Source organism: Microtus oregoni, unplaced genomic scaffold (assembly GCF_018167655.1).
Source record: "Microtus oregoni isolate MIOR12 unplaced genomic scaffold, Mior012 000072F_ref0000427, whole genome shotgun sequence".
Taxonomy (NCBI): Eukaryota; Metazoa; Chordata; class Mammalia; order Rodentia; family Cricetidae; genus Microtus; species Microtus oregoni.
This window is the reverse complement of record NW_024543979.1, coordinates 939,022-958,367: the sequence shown is the minus strand read 5'-3', so window position 1 is coordinate 958,367 and position 19,346 is coordinate 939,022. Positions and strand designations below refer to the sequence as shown.

The 19,346-nt window shown below is 45.1% G+C and overlaps 1 protein-coding gene across 3 annotated transcripts in view; it reads left to right on the top strand.

The window, feature by feature from the left end:
• The window catches only part of LOC121441008 (transmembrane protein 150C), a 65,797-nt gene that overhangs the window by 29,633 nt on the left and 16,818 nt on the right, over positions 1–19,346 (top strand). For all 3 annotated transcript variants that reach the window (XM_041642140.1, XM_041642139.1, XM_041642138.1), the window contains exons 2-3: positions 17,181–17,270; positions 19,262–19,315. In XM_041642140.1, the coding sequence (XP_041498074.1) occupies positions 17,191–17,270; positions 19,262–19,315 (134 nt within the window). In that variant the 5' untranslated portion in view covers positions 17,181–17,190. The remainder of the gene's footprint in view (positions 1–17,180; positions 17,271–19,261; positions 19,316–19,346) is intronic.

Here is a 19,346-nt window from a genome sequence, read left to right as displayed (position 1 = left end):
CAGGCTCCCTGGCTGTCGGTTCAGACCCTATGAACCCAGGTTAGTTAATCTGTGGTTATTCTTGTAATGTTCTTGACCCCTCTGGCTCCTACAATCCTTCCTCCCCCTCTTCCACAGGGTTCCCCACGGTCCACCTAATGTTTGACTGTGAGTCTCTGCATCTGTTTCCATCAGTTGCTGGATGAAGCCTTTCTGATGACAATTGGGATGGGCACCAGTCTATGAGTACAGCAGAATATGGTTAGACATCATTACATTGACATGTTTTCCTCCAACTGTGTTGGAGGAAAAATCGAGCTCTGGTCCAATCGAGCTCCATATGTCCCCGTCTGAACCATGCTGCAACCTGGCTTCTCTGACTATAACTTCCTGCCTGCTCCTAGCCCCCACCCGGTCTCGGGCAGCCACCAGTCCACTCCTTATTTCTATGCGATCAGCTGTTTTTGATTCCACATGTGATAAGATCGTGTGGTATTTGTCTTTCTGAGCCTGGCATTCCATCTAATATGATGGTCTTCACAAATTACAGACTTACAGTTCTGAATAGTATTCCCTGCCGAATGTACATTTTCTGCATCTTTCTATCAGATGATAGACAGGTAGGTTGTTTCCATGTCTTAGATATTGTGACTAGTTCTACAGTAGCCATGGGAATGTAGGATCGGCTAGGCATGCTTGCTTCCTTTCCTTTAGAAGGAGTAATATCTTTGGGTCGTGTGGTTTGATTTTTAAAGGAATTCCCATACTATTTTTTGCAGAATGGCTGCTAACTAGCATCCTCACAGTGCACGGATCCCCTTTTCTCCACATTTATCTTGTGCCTGTTGCACAACAGGAATCCTCACTGGAGTGAGGTGGAGCTGGGACTCCGCTGTAATTCTGATTTGCATTTCTGTGATGATTACTGGAATGCTTTCTCATTCACCTGGTAGCTATTGCTACATCATTTTGAGGCGTATCTCTTTAGATCTATGGCCTGTCTTGATGGGACTGGTTCTCCTTTGCTATTCTGGATATTAAGTCTATTAAGTCGACTGGGCTACACTAGGTTATTCTGGATCTGACCCTTCTTCAGATGTGTAATTTACAGAGATTTTCTCCCATTCTGGGATCATGCCTTCACTCTGTTGGCTGTTTCCTTTGCTGCGTGCAAGCTCTTTGGTTTGATATGCTCTGTCTATGTAACCATTTGTTTTTGTTTTGGACAAGATCTCACTGTGTCACCCCAGCTGACCGGGATCTGCGATCATGGCGATCCCCCTTAACTCTGTCCCCCAGGCACTAGGTCAAGTCACTATTCCTCACTGTCATTTCTTTCCAGAAAGCTAAGGCAGCTGCTCAGAACTGAAGCAACTTTCCCCTTATACAACAGCACTGTTCTAACACACTGAGAGTTCTAATGGTTACATACCCATAGTCAGTGAATTCACCTTCATTTATCCTAGACAAGGAACAACTCCAAATATTAGGGGGAGCCCAGCTTATTTGAATATACAGTTAATGTTCTGCGAATTGTTCTTATCGAAAGGAAAATGGATTACCCAATAATTGATGAGATTTTCTTCACGCCCACTCTTGTGCTGGGACCCAGGTCTTGCATATGCTACCACGGAGCAAGCCCGTGATGAGCAGTCCCTTTAAGTTAGTTTTAAATGTCACTTAGCACCGTGTGCATGTACACGCCTGCGACCGTACAGATGTCGGAAGAAAGCTTAGAGGAGCCAGTTCTTCCGCTGTGGAGGTAGGCTTAGTCATCAAGCTTGTACCAAAGCCTGTTTACTTACTGAGCTATGTTGCTGGTCCCTCGTGTGGGATTCCTAAGAAATACTCAGTCTCTCAGCCTGTTCTTGGTATGCTACCAGATTCTGTAGCCCTGCTATAAGGGTGAACTATGCAGTTTCTGGGGAGGAGGGAAAACAGCGTAGGCAAGCAACAGGATGAGAGGGACTCTTGAGTACCCCCCATTGAGAAACCAGGCAATTAAATCACATAAGGGGCAAAGGGAGGAGCTTGCTGCCCACACATGTGCCACAGGAGATGGTCTCCACCCACCAGCCTTTGCCTAGGAGTGGAGGAGGATGTCGATAGATGACCCACCTTCCTGGAGAAGTAGACAAGGTGATGGAAAGAACTTACGTCTTGAGTCGTGAAAGGACAGCTAGGTGATGACTGCCTAGAAAATAATCCTGATCTGTGCTTGTTTGAAAGGGAATGGTCCCCAAAGGGAGATGTTTCCCTGATGGAGGAAGTGTGTCACTGTGGAAGCAGGCTTTGAGGTCTCATGTATGTTCAAGCCATGCTCAGTGAGTCAGACCACTTCCTGTTGCCTGTGAGTTAAGATGCAGAGACTCTCAGCTCCTTCTCCAGCACCATGTCTGCCTGCATGCTGCCATGTCCTACCATGAGGATAATGGACTAAACTTCTGAAACTGCAAACTGGTTCCATTGGCAGCGGAAATCTCAAAACAGCCTAGTACAGACTCTGTTGTGTGGTTGCTAGTGTTGACTCTGATGAAGATTTATAATGAAAAGGAGGAGCTGAGCAAATAAAAACATAAAATGTACAGATTGTGAAAGGGGCACAAGAAAGTAGAATAGAACTAATCCTGTGTGCAAGGAGATAAATGGGTTAAGAAACGGAACTCAGGGAGTGGTGACCTCAGGGCAAGATCCCACCCAGTCAAGTTTCCAATTTATTAAAAGGGATTAAAGAAAAGCTTAGAGCTGGGCATGATGGCACACACCTTTAATTCCAGCGCTCTAGAGGCAGAGATTGCCTGAGTTTGAGGCCAGCCTGGTCTACAGAACAAGTTCCAGAACAGCTAAGCTTAGGCAGTGAAGAAAACCATGGAAACCAGAAAGCTGGTGAAGATGCAATTGAAGAAGAACAGGGCCATGTTCCAACCCCAGCAAGTGGCAGAGCTTGCCAGCTTTGGCCACAAGGTTCTGGCTTTAGAGTCAAGGATGGAAGAAGGGTGTTATGGTATTTGCATCCACAGCTAAGGAAATCTGCTGAGGCCAGGCATGTGTCATGGGTGTCACTGAATAGAGACCCAAAGAGGCCACTGCATGAAGCTGTGAATGTGAAGCCTGGATTGCCTCGGAGACCCCAAGATATTGGCGATGCCACAGCAGAGACGACTGCCGAGTGGAGCTGCTGACAGGGAGTGGAACCAGCTCAGGAGAAAGAAGTATGCTGCAGTCAACAAAGCTAAGTGGAGTTGGAAATCTGAAGAGTGTTTTGTCATCAGACATGGAGATGCAGAGTTTGGAGTCTGCCCAGCCGAGTGTTTGCTCTTGCTTTGATCCAGTATTTCCCCATTGTGCTCTATAGTGATATTTCGCTTGTGTTTTATCAAATAGAGCTTGCCTGGACATCAGAGTGCTGAACTAAGACAGTAGAGGCCAGGGGGTAATGTCTCACACCTTTAATCCCAGTACTCGGGAGTCCCACGCCTTTAATACGAGCACTAGGGAGGTGTAGACAGAAAGGGATATGGCTAGATGAGGAGAGGAATCTACGGAGGGAAGACACAAGAGCTCACTGCAGTCTGAGGTTTGGTGGAGGCAGTTGAAGTCTGAGGATAAAGTCTGAGGACACAGTCCGAGGACAGGATCGCCCCTTCGGTCTGAGCATTGGTAGAGGAAAAGGTCTCTCTAGTGGCTGGCTGCTCTGTTTCTTTGATCTCTCAGCTTTCGCCTCCTAATATCTGACTCCAGATTTTTATTTATTTATTGAGAACAATTAGAATTCATGCTACAATGCTCCCCTCCCTGTGTTTTGGAATAATAATATACATCCTGTGCCGTTATGTGTTGGAAATATGTGATCTGCTTTTTGATTTTGGTTTTATAGCAGATTGCAGTTAAGAATCTATTCTGCTATAAAATCTGCATGAATCTCAGAAGAGACTTCAAACTTTAGACTTTTAAGTAAGTTTGAGTCTGTTATACTATGGGGACGTTTGAAGTTGGATTGAATGCATTTTTGCATTATGATATGGCTTCAAGCCTTTGGAGGCCAGGTAATGAAGTGTGGTGGTTTGAAAGAAAATGGCCCCCAAAGGTAATGGCACTAATGAGAGGTGTGGCCTTGTTGGAGGAAGTGTGTCACTGTGGAGGCGAGCTTTGAGGTCTCTTACATGCTCAAGCAATGCCCAGTGAGTCAGACCACTTCCTGTTGCCTGTGACTCAAAATGTAGGGACTCTCAGCTACTTCTCCAGCACTGTGTTTTTCTGCACGACACCATGTCCCATCATGTTGATAATGGACTAAACCTCTGAACCTGTAAGCCACCCCAATTAAATGTTTTTCCTTTGTAAGAGTTGCTGTGGTCATGGTGCCTCTTCACAACAATAGAAACCCTACCTATGATGACAAGATCCATAGCCTCACCATCTGCAAATTACATCACCCCACCATCTACAAATTACATCACCCCACCATCTACAAATTACATCACTTCCCAATCCACAAATTACATCACCCCACCATCTACAGATTACATCACCCCACCACCTACAGATTACATCACCCTACCATCTACAAATTACATCACCCCACCATCTACAGATTACATCACCCCACCATCTACAAATTACATCAAATTATATCACCTCACCATCTACAAATTACATCAGTGACGAAACTCGGTCTTCCCCCTGTCTCAGAGGGGTCTTGAGTGCATCTTGATGCAGAAAATATTTGACAGTAGGGAAAGGATTCGTGTGTTTATGAGATCTTTGTGAGAACAGGACTGAGGGCTCCTCTCGATGAGTGCTTGTCTAGTATGGACCTTCCTTTAATCCCCAGCACCACATAAACCAGATGTGGTGGTGTGTGTCCTAATCTCAGGACTTGGGAGGTGAAGGCAGGATGATCAGGGTTCAAGGTCACCTTGACTATGAGGCAAGTTTGAGGCTAGCCTGGGCATCTCTCTCTAGGGAAAAAAAAAAACTGAAAAAAGGTGCGTATATAAAAAAATTAGATATTGTTAGCTCAGGGAGTCATTCCCTGGCCTCAGTTCTACCACAGACACGAGGAAACTGCCTAGTCACTCCAATCTCTTGGATGTCACCTAATCCCCAGGCAAGGCTATGTTAGTATCACCTACGAATGATAGAACTTTCCAGGTAGGTCATGAACAGGGTGACTCTGCCATTTGATAAGAGTTTGGACTTCAGCTCCAAGTGTATCTGAGCGTATTGCTACCATAAAAGATCCTGCAGCTGCAATAAGAATTCGATGACACGATGGCTTTGAAACAGGAGGACTTTTTATTTTATATAGCATAGGGGATGGAGGTTCCGAATCAGTCGGAGAGGAGGGGTTGATAACAGCGCGGCCATCTGCAACATAGCATCAATGCATTGGTGGCCGTTGCCTTAGGTCAGAGGAGATACATGAGAAATCCCTCTTGTTTGTCCCCCATTGGTAAGGAATTAATCATGTAGCCATACCACGTACAGCCGAGGCAGCTGTATGCTTACCTGTTCTCCTAACAGAGCGGAAGAAGCAGGAAACTGACATCCATAGACAGCGGGCAATCTCTGCCACAGCCAACTCCCCTGCCTCCCAGCAAATCTCTACTTCCTACACCGTTCCACCATTGTAACCGGGGTGCAAGCCTGAGTGTAGACGGTGGGTAACTTGGCATTTAGTTTACACTTTGTTAGACTTCTAAGAACTACCTCTAGGCTCGCTGAGTAAAAGGGCTTTCTGTGCAGTCTGTCAGCTTAAGTTGGATCCCCAGAACTCACATAACAGCAGGAGAGACTCCACAAATGCCATGGTGTCTGTGCATGTGTGCACGCACACGTTATACACACGATAATATATATAAAACAATCGCATCTGCCCTGTGTGGAAAGGACAGTGTGTTACCCAGAAACTGTTACTTTCAAATGGAAACACTTACTGTATTCATGGCCTGACAGCTAGCACCTGCTTTCTCTCTGCTCCACTGTCTCTGTTGGTTCCACCTTGCCACCTCATAAGTGAAATCATACAACATTGTCCTTTTGTTCATGGTATGGCATTTGTCAGAATTTCCTGTTTGAACTGGCCTTGCTCTTGTGACAACCCTCCTGAGTGCTGGGATTGTAGTGTGAGCTACCATGCTTGTTTTGTTGTTGCTTGCTTGTTTTGTTTTTCCTTTTTAAAGCTAAACAATGTTTCATTGTATGTAAAGTACCACTCTTTTCATCCACTGATTGGCGCTTGGGTTGTTTCTGTCTTTGGCTGATGTAATGTCTGTTGCTTTAAGTATTGGATTACACATAGTGTGCCTGGTTTTACTCCTGTGGTTTGTGTCCTTGTCTCTGCTGTGATAAAATTTTATGACCAGGAACAATTTAGAGAAGTGTTTATTTTTGGCTTACAGGTCCAGAGGCAGAGATTTGTGTCAGGATCAGGAACACGAGTGTGTTCATGCATGCCGGTGTGTACACAGGATGCAGGGGAATCAGATCTCCTAGAGCTGGAATTGTAAACTGCCTGATGTGGGTGCTGGGAACTAAACTTGGGTTCTCTGGAAGAGCATCCGCAGCGCTCCTAACCACTGAGCCATCTGTCCAGCGTTGTGAAGCGTACCGTTCAAAGGCGGCTGCTAAGTCACAGAGCCATGCAGCTATCACACCCTATTCCTAGCTTTTTTATTTCTCTGTTGAACAATTTTAAGTCAATTTTATTGGATGACACTTGGTGTCTAAATACTTTGGTATTTGTCTCTAGAAATTAGGACCCTTGCCCCACTGTCGTGGATGGCTTCAGCATTTTTTGGAGAGAGGGAATTTCCTCACAAAGCCCCACTGGCAAGAGAAAGTCCTTCTAATACAGGTCACTTGCCCCGTTACAGCGGGAGATGGGTGGAGAGAGTTTGGTGCTGTACCAACCTGTAACGAGGACTTCTGGTTGACTTTCACTATGTTTGCAGAGCAGTGGAGTTGGAAGTTCAGTGCTTTCACAAAGGACACATTCTTTTCACCTTCTATTCAGCTGTCCTCAATATGGTGCCTTGGGTCCTCATATATGTTGTCTCGTGGTTACAAGATGGATGCCATGGCTCCAGCTGCTGTGTTTTTACTGCACTCTCCCAAGTAAGAAAGAAGGAGCATATGTAGAAAGGGTTTTCCCTATTGAGGATGCAGCCCCTTCCCATCTGCTACCCAGCAGACTTCCTTTTGCATGTCAGTGGTTAGGTTCAAGGGAGTCTGGAATGGTATCGGCAAAAAAAAAAAAAAAAAAAAAAAAAAAAAAAAAAAAACGAGGTAGTTATTGGGCCTAACCAACCATGACATATATGGTATCCCTGGGCGAAGCACATTGCTGTCCCAAATAAAATGGTACTTCTCTTGACTAAGAAAATCAGAAGTTATATCCTCCACATATGGGCAGTGTCTGTTCTCATTCTTAAACATATAACCGAATTGTGAGAGGCTGTGGCATGGAGACTCTGAGGTCGTATTCAATCCCTGTGCTAATGAAAGGGAAGTTGGGGTTCTCATTTGGATGGTGTTGGCACAATGAGCTGCATCTATTTCTGAGAAAAATAATCCTCCGGGCCATGAGTCTAGGAGGGCCCTGTAGTCATCTGCTGGGTGAAACTAGAAATCAAGAAAATGGCGGAGAGAAACAACCACTGCTGTTTCTGTCTAGGGATCATCATATTTGGGGAAAGGCAACATTTTATAGAAAGCCTTCACTATGCGCATGTTTTTTTTTTTGCCAGCATCCTTAAAAACATTATTTTGTGGTGGAGCCTGACCTTGTGGATTTAATGATGCTGTTTATGCTGCTGGTCAAGACAAGTCATCATAGACTCTGCAGGGGACACCAGGTCACCTAACTCTTGTGGTATCCAAAACTTAGGATGCAGTAAAAACAACTTTTATGTCAGGACTGGTGACTTAATAGTTGGCTCCTTTTCCTCATGCTGCTTTGCATCTCAGAGTCTATCAAAATTATAGAAAAAACAAACAATCCTTGTCGTTCTCACCTGTGATTGCCAATGGATTTCAACATAATATAAGCCCTCCACATTTGCTCATGACACGCCTGGCAGAGGCTCCCAGGAGGCTCCTGGTTCATAGACACAGTGACGGTCCTGGCCATTAGTGGGTGGCTCATTCATCTTTTGTGCTCCACACCAGCAGGCCCTGTGAGTATATGAAAAATCGCTGTGGCAAGGGGCTCATCTCCCGATAAACTTCCAAGTGAAAAAAGATAAGCAAAGACCTCAAGTGGTGCTTGCAGCGGAGCTCAGGGTCATGTGTCACTTAGCCGCAGAGACACATCCTGAGACGGGTGTCATTTGATGATCTCATCCTCATGGTAACATGCTTACACACACTGACTACACAGTGCCAGGTGGAATAATCTCAGGGGTCGACGGCAATAATCTCACGGGACAAGGTTTGTCCCGACCAGAAATGCTAATTCACGGCACGTGACGACAGCGAGCAGTTCTGGGAGGCTGACCAGGCAGGAGGTGTGCCTTCAACTGTGTTTGCAGTTGTTATAAAAATGTGGGAAGGTCGGTTCCATGAAGAGACGGAGGCACAGAGCAAGCCTAGCCAATGTCGCATAACGACTAGTATTAGCTGAGCTGGAACTCTGAACTCCGGTCCCATGCGGATTAGCCACACTGCCTCCTCCTGCTGGTTCAGGCCAGACAAACCTTCTCTCTTACAGGCAGACACTTTCCGCTGCTGGAAAGTGTTATCTTAAGTTCTGCAGCTTGTCAGTCACCAGTCAGAGTGGTCTCAAGGGCCTGAAGCAACGATGATCCAGGGGGCTTTCCCTTTCCATCTGTAGGTGGGAGTTTGTCTGTCCATGGAAGATTTGTCTGCAGGGATGCCATGTTCCCAGGTTTTGATAGCCTCCTTTGTGCTGGAAGAGCTACGTGGCACTTGATAACAAAGTATGAATAATATTACTGTTATCATTGGCTTTTTCAAATAGGGCCCCTTTATGAAACCCTTGCTGGTCTCAGACTGCCTCAGCCTCCCAAGTACTGAGCTGATTGACATGAGCCACCGAATCTAGTTGTGACTTTGACTTATAAAGTGCCCCTTTTTGGACAAGTTAAAGTGCATGGGGTCTTAGGGGACAAGCTCATGTGGGCATAGAATACATGCTTTCAAGAGAGTTTAACTTTTCTCTCAGTCTGTTGAAGCCAGAATACTTCTAACACATCACAATGCAAACGGTGGGAGATGCCCCCATCCTTTATCTGTGGTTCTTTTTTCCCTCTGGGGAAAAGCAAGAGTTTTGGAAACACAGAAGGAGCAGAGGGAGCAGAGGTTTTCGCCACCTCGCCCCTTGCTGTGCAGCCTGCCTGGCGCACAGATTGGGTAAGCGTGTACATCACTCACACTCACGGAATGACATTTATTGGAAGAGAACACATGGCAAGACGTGCAGAGCTGGCAGTGCTGACTCTGTGCCATGTGGCCATCTGGGTAACAGCTTAGCAAGTCATTTCGATAAATAATGCCATTTGGAGGAGCGTTTCAAACCAAAGCTGAGGGCCAGAATCCTTTCAAGGTTTTTTTGCAATTTTGGCTCGTACCCTCCTTTTGTCAAAGACTCGTTAGGTCACATTCCTGTTATGCTCAGCTCTTTGGGGTCAGGGGAACATTTATGCCTGGTTTTTCACTGTGAAATACCAATGGAAGATTAATATCAGCAGGGTAAATACCACACAGAATGAAAAGAATCACAGTGCATTTATTATACATGGATAAGGTTCCTTTTTTAGACTTATTATTTTATTTTCTGTGTACGAGTGCTTTGCCTGCATGTGTGTGCACACCATGTATGTGCCTTGTGCCCACAGAGGCTTGAGATCCCCTGGAGCTGGAGTCACAAATGGTTATCAGCCACCATATTGGTGGTGGGAATTGAACCAGGGTCCTCTGCAAAAACAGCAGTGCTCTAAGCCACTGAGCCATCTCTCCAGCCCTAAATAAAATTCCTAGGAATGTGAAATATCTCCTCTTTCCTTGAAGAGGCTTCTTCATTTAGCTCAGGAGAAGAATGAAACTTACCCTTATGTCTTAGTTAGGGTTACTTTTGCTGTGATTGAACACCATGACCAAAAGTAACTTTGGGAGGGGAGGGTCCATTCTGCATATAATATATGTTATATAATATACGTTCCATATAACAGTTCATCATTAAAAGCAGTAAGGGCAGGAACTCAAGCAGGGCAGGATCCTGAAGGCAGGAGCTGACACTGAGGTCATGGAGGGGTGCTGACCACTGACTTGCTCCTCATGGCTTGCTCAGTCTGAATTCTTACAGCACCCAGGACCACCAGCCCAGGGCTGGCACCACCTACAATGGGCTGCATCCTTCCCTGTTAATCACTAACTGAGAAAATGCCTTAGAGTAGGATCTTAAGGAGGCATTTCTTCAACTGAGGCTCCTTCCTCTCTGATGACTCTAGCTTGTGTCAAGTTAACACAAAACCAGCCAGCATATCCTACCAGTAAACGAGTGAGATTTTCTTTTTATTTAAAAATAGTTATTTACTATTAATATGTGTATGTGCACATGCATGCAACATATATGTAGGTTGTAGCATGGCACGTTTGTGGAGGTCAGAGGACAGTTTTGTGAAGTTGATTCTCTCCTTTCTGCCTCTGAGTTCCAGGGATTCAATTCAGGTTTCCGGGTTTGCACAGCAAGCGCCTTTTCCAGCTAAGCCATTTCTCCAGCCTTGGTGATGTCGTCTAATAGAGCAATGGAGCAGTTTGTGTTCAGGAAGAATGGAAAGCAGAGAACCACCTCTCAGACTTTATTTCAATTCTGAGGATGCTACCATGTGTAGAAAGCTAAATGCTGCCAAAATGTGTATTCTGTGCCCCCAGGCACTTGTTACCTAAGACCCTATCCAAACTAATTTGCTTAAATTCAAGTGGAACTTTGTAAAGTCACAATCACAGCTAGACACAGTGGCCCATGTCAATAGCTCAACACTGGGGGAGCTGAAGCAGATGTCTGAGGTCAACAGGGGCTTCATTCTTAGACACCACTGGGGCAAAGCTGCGGGAGTTGGTTTATCAGGTCCGTTACTGCACATCCTCTCTGAGGTTCTTAGTCAAGTTCGTTTCCTGAACTGGCCCTTGGTCCCCATCATCTTCTGGGCCCCACAGAACTCCAACACCAAGACCAGAGCACACCGCTTGTTTATCTATGGGAATTCTCTGGTCACGTTATAAGCTGAGTGTGAACCAAAAGAGGACCCGTAGATTCTCCGGGACAAAAGAGGTGTGTGTGTAACAAGGTGTACCACGGAGGCAGAACTGAAAACATGATTTGTCACGTGGGATGCTGACAGGTCAGTAAAGCCGGAAGTTGGTCTTGAGCTTTTCCTTGCAGTCTTCTGGTCTCTAGAGGGTCCTGACAACTAACAAGGTCTTTGCAAAGGAAGGGTGAGTAGGGAGATGGAGTGAGTAAGGGGACTTTCCCCCTTCATGCAATACACACACACCATACACACATGCACCACACACACACATACCATATACACATATACCCCCCCACACCCCACATAACCAACACACACACATACCACATACACCACACACACCATTCACACCCACATACACACACACCATACACACATGCACCACACACACACATACCATATACACATATACCCCCCCACACCCCACATAACCATACACACACATACCACATACACACACCACATACACCACACACACCATTCACACCCACATACACACACACCATACACATACCATACACATGCCACACACACCATGCATACACACACCACACACACACACACACACCACACACACACACCACTCTGGTCTTAAGCATACCTGTTAGCTACCAGAAGAACATAGCATGGTGGGTTCTACTGTGTGTCTGATTTATGTCCTTCGGTGTAAGAATCTTTTTCTGTGACTTCATCTGACTTAGCTCATACATGTTTCTCAAGTCTTATCACAGTAATTTATAAACTGTTGAGGATCTAACAACATTCAATGAAACAGTTGAGACTCACAGTTTTAAAAGAAAAAAAAACAGATCAGAGATTTCAGTATAAAACCATAAACCTTTAGTAAAAAGGACATGGGGGGAAATCTGAGATCAAGGGATAATTGAGAAGTTCCTAGGTTTGACAGTTTAAAAGGGGGACCTATAAAAAGAGAACTGGGCAGGTTAGATTTTTTTAAAAAGCAGAATTTCTTGCTTTGCAAGTAACTTTCTAAATGAGCCACAGGGATATGTGGCACATTCCTAAGCCCCAGCTCTTGAGAGGGGCAGGAGGGGGAAGGGAGTTCAGGGCCATCCTCAGCCCTCTTGTGAGTTTGAGGCCCGCCTAAGCTATCCGTGAGCCTGCCTCAGACAAACAGGTGAGGCAGAAGATGTGTCCGTGGGGAAGAGTCTTGGCTGCTCAAGTGTGAGGGCCTGAGTTTGGTCCCCAGCACTCCTGGAGAAGCCAGATGTGGTCATGTGTACCTGTAAGCCCTGAACTAGGCATGGAGATTTCTGGAGCATGATGGGTGAGGGGTCATGGTAAGGTGAGTTACTAGTTGACGATGGTAGACATTGGTATGCCGGGGATTGCTGGTGGGGAGAAGGCATGATGACTGGACAGGGTTGCACTGTGTCATTCCTTGCAGTGAAGTGAATTTGCAATCATCTTTAAAGGGAAGAAATGCATAGTCTATGTGAAATCCTTTGGAAGATGCACCAGGGTAGTTCTGCTGCAAGCTAGTAATACAGTCATGCATAGACATCTCCCAAAGCATCACTTCATGCTAAGAAAGGGCAATTTTCACCTAACCTCAGGCGGAATATAGAGAATTTTTTCCATAACTTGGACATAAGTTGTCCTAGGAGAGTTAAACCAGTAAAAAATAAAAACGGTTTAGAAGCCTTGGTCACATTAGGTTTTTCTAAAGCAAAACGAACAACTAACACAATGAAAAAATAAAAAAAACATGTCTGCATGGGGAGGGAGACCTGAGAGCCCAGCCTTTGGGAAGTTCAGCCAGGAAGGTTGTGTTAGGGCCAGCCTGGTTCAAACCAAACCAACAAAAACACGAACAATAACAGTAACAATAACAAAAAACAGAATGGAAAGAGCTAAGGAGACGGCTCCATAGGTAAAGTGCTTGCCATACAACATAGGGACCTGGGTTTGGATCCCCAACACCCAGGTGAAAATCCAAGCCTGGGAAAACTCTCCCGACCCCAGCACAGGAGTGAGGTGAGGGCACAAAGACCGGCGGATCCAGAACTGGTCAGCAGTCTAGCTGAAATAGTGACCTCGGGTTCAGGGAGAAGCCCTGTCTCCAAAAATAAGGTGGAGAGCAACACAGGAAGACACAAATGTCAGCCTGTGGCCTTTGCGTGTGTGTGCACACGTTGGCACTCCCCTGTACCACATGTAGAAATCACCAAGAGCATATCTGTGGATTAGTGGAAGAGCATATCCCATCACTAAAACCAGATAAAGCCACAGGAAGGCAGACTAAACATTAAGTGGTTAAGATTTTTTTTTTTTGGAAAGTCATTTGAAGGAAAACAATATTACCAGAAAAGCTATCTGTGCCTTTCTAGAATAAGTGCTACTTGGAGAAGAAAGTCTTGTTTTTCCGAGTTGTGCTCTGCAGATAGGAGCCCAGTCCCAACACATGGATTCGTCTGCTCAGTCAGTCCAGTTACAGCACTTCTAGAACCGGATTGTATACAAGGCTCTTAGCCTGCACCATTGATGGTCTGCAACACGACCCTATAAAGCAGAAATTGCTCTTAGTTAAACTAAGGTGTAAGAGGTGGGATAGCCCACCAGAGACCGTGTCGCTAGTGGCTGGCGACGTCGTTCACATCCTGGTCTGTCCATGGCATTTCTGTCCTACTGCATCTTCCAAGGAAATGATGGCAGCCAGCCAGCTTGTTGCCATGTTCCTAGAGGTGGCTTCTTAACTCTTTTTGTGTACCTCTGATTTCCCATAGTCCTGGCAGAGGAGTCAATGCATTGGCTCCTTTGACTGTTCTGTTTCTCACTGTGTGTTTACAGGTTGGTATTCTGATTTTATCAGCCATCTCCTGCAAGCATGGTGAATGTTTTTTGTGCCGTCTTGGTAGATTGTCTGTGCTGTTTGAGTTCACCAAGGAACTGACTGGAGAGCTAGGATGTGATCCTCTCACTTCAGACTCAAGACGGTTGGTCTCAAAGCGTCCTTCAGACTCTCCTGCCTTGGGTCAAGTTGCTCCTTGACTCTGGAACAGGTTGAAAATAGAACAAAACCGCTTAAAATGCAAAGTGGAAGCATTGTGCCTTTGAGAGCAACTAGAAGGCTGCTGTATTTCATAGCCTAAGACACCTGTAGAGAACGGCTAAGGGGAATCTTCCTGACTCTGCCACCACCGTTTAACAGGGCTTCCATAGCCGATTTCTGCTGGGTGTTGTAAACATCCATGGGAAGGTGTTTGCGTCTTCTTCTTACCTCTCTATCTGCTCCTTGGGCTCTTCCCAACCAAAAGCACTGTGATGGTAGACCTGTCTTCAGACTATGAGAAACTTAAAAGGCTTTTCATTGTCCTGTGTTTCCTGGGACTTGCCGGGAATTTAGAAAGTTTCGTAGTAACAGTATGAAGACAGGTAATATTAACTTATTGGATTATGCTATATGTGTAGTTGGGATTCAACTCTCTTTTAATATGATAAATTAACTTGTTACTGTCTCATGGTCTTAAGAAAAAAATAAAGGGGAATCAGTAAGTAGGGGGGAAAGAGATGTTGGAAAGATGTAGGAATCGAAATGCTTTTAGTAAAGATGGACTTATGCTTGGGGCTTAAGACGGCAGATGCTTTCCAGAAGATGGCGGGAAACTGGAAAACCTAAGCAAGTCACACAAGCTCCACACCACCTCTGAAGACCCTTAATGTTGGCTTTCCATAAGGGATGGGGTTTTTTGGTCACCTGGAATTCTTTCCCAGACTCTGTGTAGCCCTGGATATCCTGGAACTCACTCTGTAGACCAGGCTAGGCTCTAACTTAGAGATCCACCTGCCTCTGCCTCCAGAGTGCTGGGATGAAAGGCGTGCACCATCACCGCCCAATGGAATCTTTTATTTACTACTCACCATTCTGTTGTCACTCCTAGCAACAGCCAATCTTGAGCCAAAAGGGGCGGGGCTTTCACCCTCATTCTCCACACCCTGTAGAATTCTGCCCTGTAACTACCCCAGTTTGTAAGGTTTGGGGGCTCTGACTTTACAGAGACCTCCCCTTCCAGGTTCCCCATCACTGAAGAAGGATGCTTAAAAAAAAATATCCCACACGAGCTCAGAACTGAGTATAATAGAGGGTTATTTATTTAGGGGTAGGCTCACAGATCACAGTCCTCTGCTGGAATGGGGAACAGCAATCGAATCCCACAGCCGGAAAAGAGGCTGGACATGCGCTTTACATCAGCAAATACAGTGTAAGAGGTCATGCCCAAGTGGGTGGGTAATTTAAAGGCTACTGGCAGTAGGAATTCCTACAGCACCTAGTTCTAGCCGGGCGGTGGTGGTGCACGCCTTTAATCCCAGCACTCGGGAGGCAGAGGCAGGCGGATCTCTGTGAGTTCGAGACCAGCCTGGTCTACAGAGCTAGTTCCAGGACAGGCTCCAAAGCCACAGAGAAACCCTGTCTCGAAAAACAAAAAAACAAACAAAAAACAAATGAAAAAAGAAAGTTCTAAACCTAATACAAAGTTATATACAATAAGAACAAATATCAGGCATAAAAATTAGAATTACAACCAGCATAAACAATATCAAGCAAGAAACATGTAATAAATGTTTCAATAATTATCCTATCCTAACACCCCACCATCAATAAAGACCTGCACCGCCTTTAAAAATGTGGCATCCCTGTGGTGGCTAGTGTGTTGCTGTCAAATGGGCACAATGTAGAATTGCCTGGAATGGGGTATCTGTGGGGAGTCGTCTGAACTATGCTGGCCTGAGAGCAGGCTGTGAGCAGTTCTTAGCTGGGTCCGTGGAGGTGGGAGGAGCCACCCTGAATGTGACCAGCACCATTTGATTGGGCCCTGGACCAGCATAAACAATATCAAGCAAGAAACATGTAATAAATGTTTCAATAATTATCCTATCCTAACACCCCACCATCAATAAAGACCTGCACCGCCTTTAAAAATGTGGCATCCCTGTGGTGGCTAGTGTGTTGCTGTCAAATGGGCACAATGTAGAATTGCCTGGAATGGGGTATCTGTGGGGAGTCGTCTGAACTATGCTGGCCTGAGAGCAGGCTGTGAGCAGTTCTTAGCTGGGTCCGTGGAGGTGGGAGGAGCCACCCTGAATGTGACCAGCACCATTTGATTGGGCCCTGGACGGAATGGAAGGGAGAGAGGACAGGCCGACACTAGTGTGCATGCTAGTTCGTTGCTCTCTGCTCCTAAGCGGAATGTGTGTGATCCGTTCCCTTTTGCTGCTGTGACTTCTCCATAATGGTGAACAGTCAGCTGGAACCGTGAGCTAAAGCAAACCTCCTGTCCCCTAGTATTTTTGTCAGGGCAGTTTGTCACAGTCACGGGAAGTGAAGCTAAGTCACCCAAACACAATGTCTGTCATTTCTCCACTGTGCTGGTTGGCGCTAACCGAAAGCCTTGTTCATCTTGAGAACCCACTGGAACCGCTCAATAACTTGCTACCAGTGAAGTTCAGATTTGCAAAGCATCTGGCGCTTCCCCCATGAACTGCTAGTCTATTTCGTAACTATTTGTTTCTAACACTCATTTCTCTAGCCTTAGCTACATGTCAGATCCATCAGGCTGTTTATATTAATACTTGCTCTGGACTTCTATACTCAGCATCTCAAAATACTTTGTCTCAAAATACTTTGAACATATCACTGCATGTGTGAAGCTGAACATTTTCATGAAAGCCCTCCCATTGGGTCATAGCTGAGATTAGGAATCTTTATGCTAGTACCAGACAACGGTGACCTATTTTAACCTTGGGATTTTCCTGCTAAGAAGGTGGCAGTAATAACAGACTTGAATCGTGGTTTTATAAAATCGTGGGTTTCTTTGCTGTTGTTGTTCTCAGTTGGACTTTCCATCTTGAAAGAGTCCTGTGGATTCTTGCCTTCACTATTAATGCCTGTTCATTTGATTGCAGTGGTGCAGGCATGGATGGGAAGAAATGCAGCGTGTGGCTGTTTCTACCTCTCGTGTTTACTGTGTTTACTTCAGCTGGCTTGTGGATAGTGTGAGTACACTTTGGTTAGCAATGTAAGAGTCACGTGTAATATCGAGAAAATCCAGGTTTGGGTACTAGGACATATTTGTATAGATGTATTTCTAAATGTCATATATATGTATGTATATATATGTATGTATGTATATATATATATATCAAATAGTTTTTCTAAAGTAAATATATGTGTGTGTTAATTCAACCTTACTAAAGTTGTCAATTTTTCTCATCCTTTATTACTTAAAGTAAAATAACAAAGTTGAATAATAAATTATTTAAAATAGGTAATGAAGATCCCCACCCCATCCTTCTTTAACAGAAGGTTTTGCTGTGTAGACTAGGCTGGCCTTGAACTTGCAACCATCCTTCCACCCCTGCACACTGAAATTACAGGCTTGTGCCACTACATAGCCATTTGTTCTTCTCGTGAAGCTGTTCTTTGTTTTCAGGCAGAGTCGCACTGTGTAGGCAGGTGAAGTCTGTTCCAGGATGGATGGCTTGTTCCATGTAACGAATATTTTCAAAGCTGGTTGCATGAGTTCATATTTACAAACTTTTCTCATTTGACACCAGTCAATGCGCTGTGGGCTCTGTTTGCAACCAACTCGTGACCAACTCCGAGGTGTTTATAAAATAGGTGTCTCTACACTGGAAGGCCTGGCTTACTACCAAAAGCAAGGTCCCATAGTTGCTGATTTCAATCCGTACTGTCTTAAGAAAACTCACGAAGAATGGTTTCACTGGCCTGTGATGTAGGTCAGTGACAGAGTGCTTGGAGAGCCAAACAATAGGCCATGGGCAGCTACTGTTCTATTGCTGTGATGAAACACCATAGCCAAGGAAGCTTATACAGGAAACCATTTTATTGGGGCCTTCTGGCTTCAGAGGGTTAGAGTCTGGAGGCTGGAACAGCTGGGAGCTCACGTCTTGATCTGTCAGGAGGAAGTAGAGAGAACTAACTGGGAACGTCTGAGTCCTTTGACCCTCAAAGGTCACATCTCAGAGGCACCTCCCTCAACAACACCGCACCTTTTAATCCTTCCCAGGCCGTTTCACCAACTGGGGACCAAGTATCCGTTCTCATTCAAACCACCACAGGCTTGATGGCCAGGAGAGGGGAAGAAGACAGAAAAGGAAAAATGGTAGTCATATATGCCTGAGAAATTTTATGAAAGCTGTGATGTTCATCCCTCGCCCCCAGTTTTCAGATTATAATTGTCACTGTTTGAACATGAATTCTTCTAAGGAATTTAAGGATGCTTATGTCTCTGCATGGATGTGTGCAGCTAAGTGTAGATGCGTGTGCAACCTAGAGGCATCAGATTCCCCCAGAGCTGAAGTCACAGGAGCTGTGAGCTACCTGACATGGGTGCTGCTGAGAACTGAACTCAGGTCCTCTGGAAGAGCAGCACGTGCTCTTCCCTGCTGAGCCACATCTCCAGGGCCTGACGACCGTGGCATTTGAGCTTTAAAGCACCAGTGATCTATGGGTAAAGAATTGCAGCTGGCACGGTTGTGCTGATACACAGCTGTAACCCCAGCACTTGGAAAGCTGAAATAAGAGAATGATAGGTTTTAGGCCAGCCTGAGCTACATAACAAATTCCAGGCCAACCAGTGCTATAATGGAATCCTGTCCCAAAAAGAAAGATAAATGTAGTTAAAGATCTTTTTCTGTCTGTTGGTTGGTTGGTTGGTTGGTTGGTTAGTTCAGTGTTTTGAGAGGGAGTCTCACGTAGCCCAGGCTGGTCTTCCACTCCTTGTGTAGCCGAGGATGGTATTGAATTCCTGATCCTACTGTTTCTCTATCCCAAATATTGGAAATACAGTTGTATGTGTTCAAACATTCCTAGCTAATGAGCGTTTCTTAGAAAATAATGGCTATGACATCTACCCATGATATAAATAAATTAGATATTTAACTCAATTAAAATGAGAAATATTAATTCTTGGGGGGTATTTTAAATTGTGTTGTTTTATAAACTGGTCATTCTTTCTTGCTAGGTACTTTATAGCCGTGGAAGATGACAAAATTTTGCCATTAAATTCAGCCTCAAGGTAAAGATTACATCTAGAGAAATCACTGCTC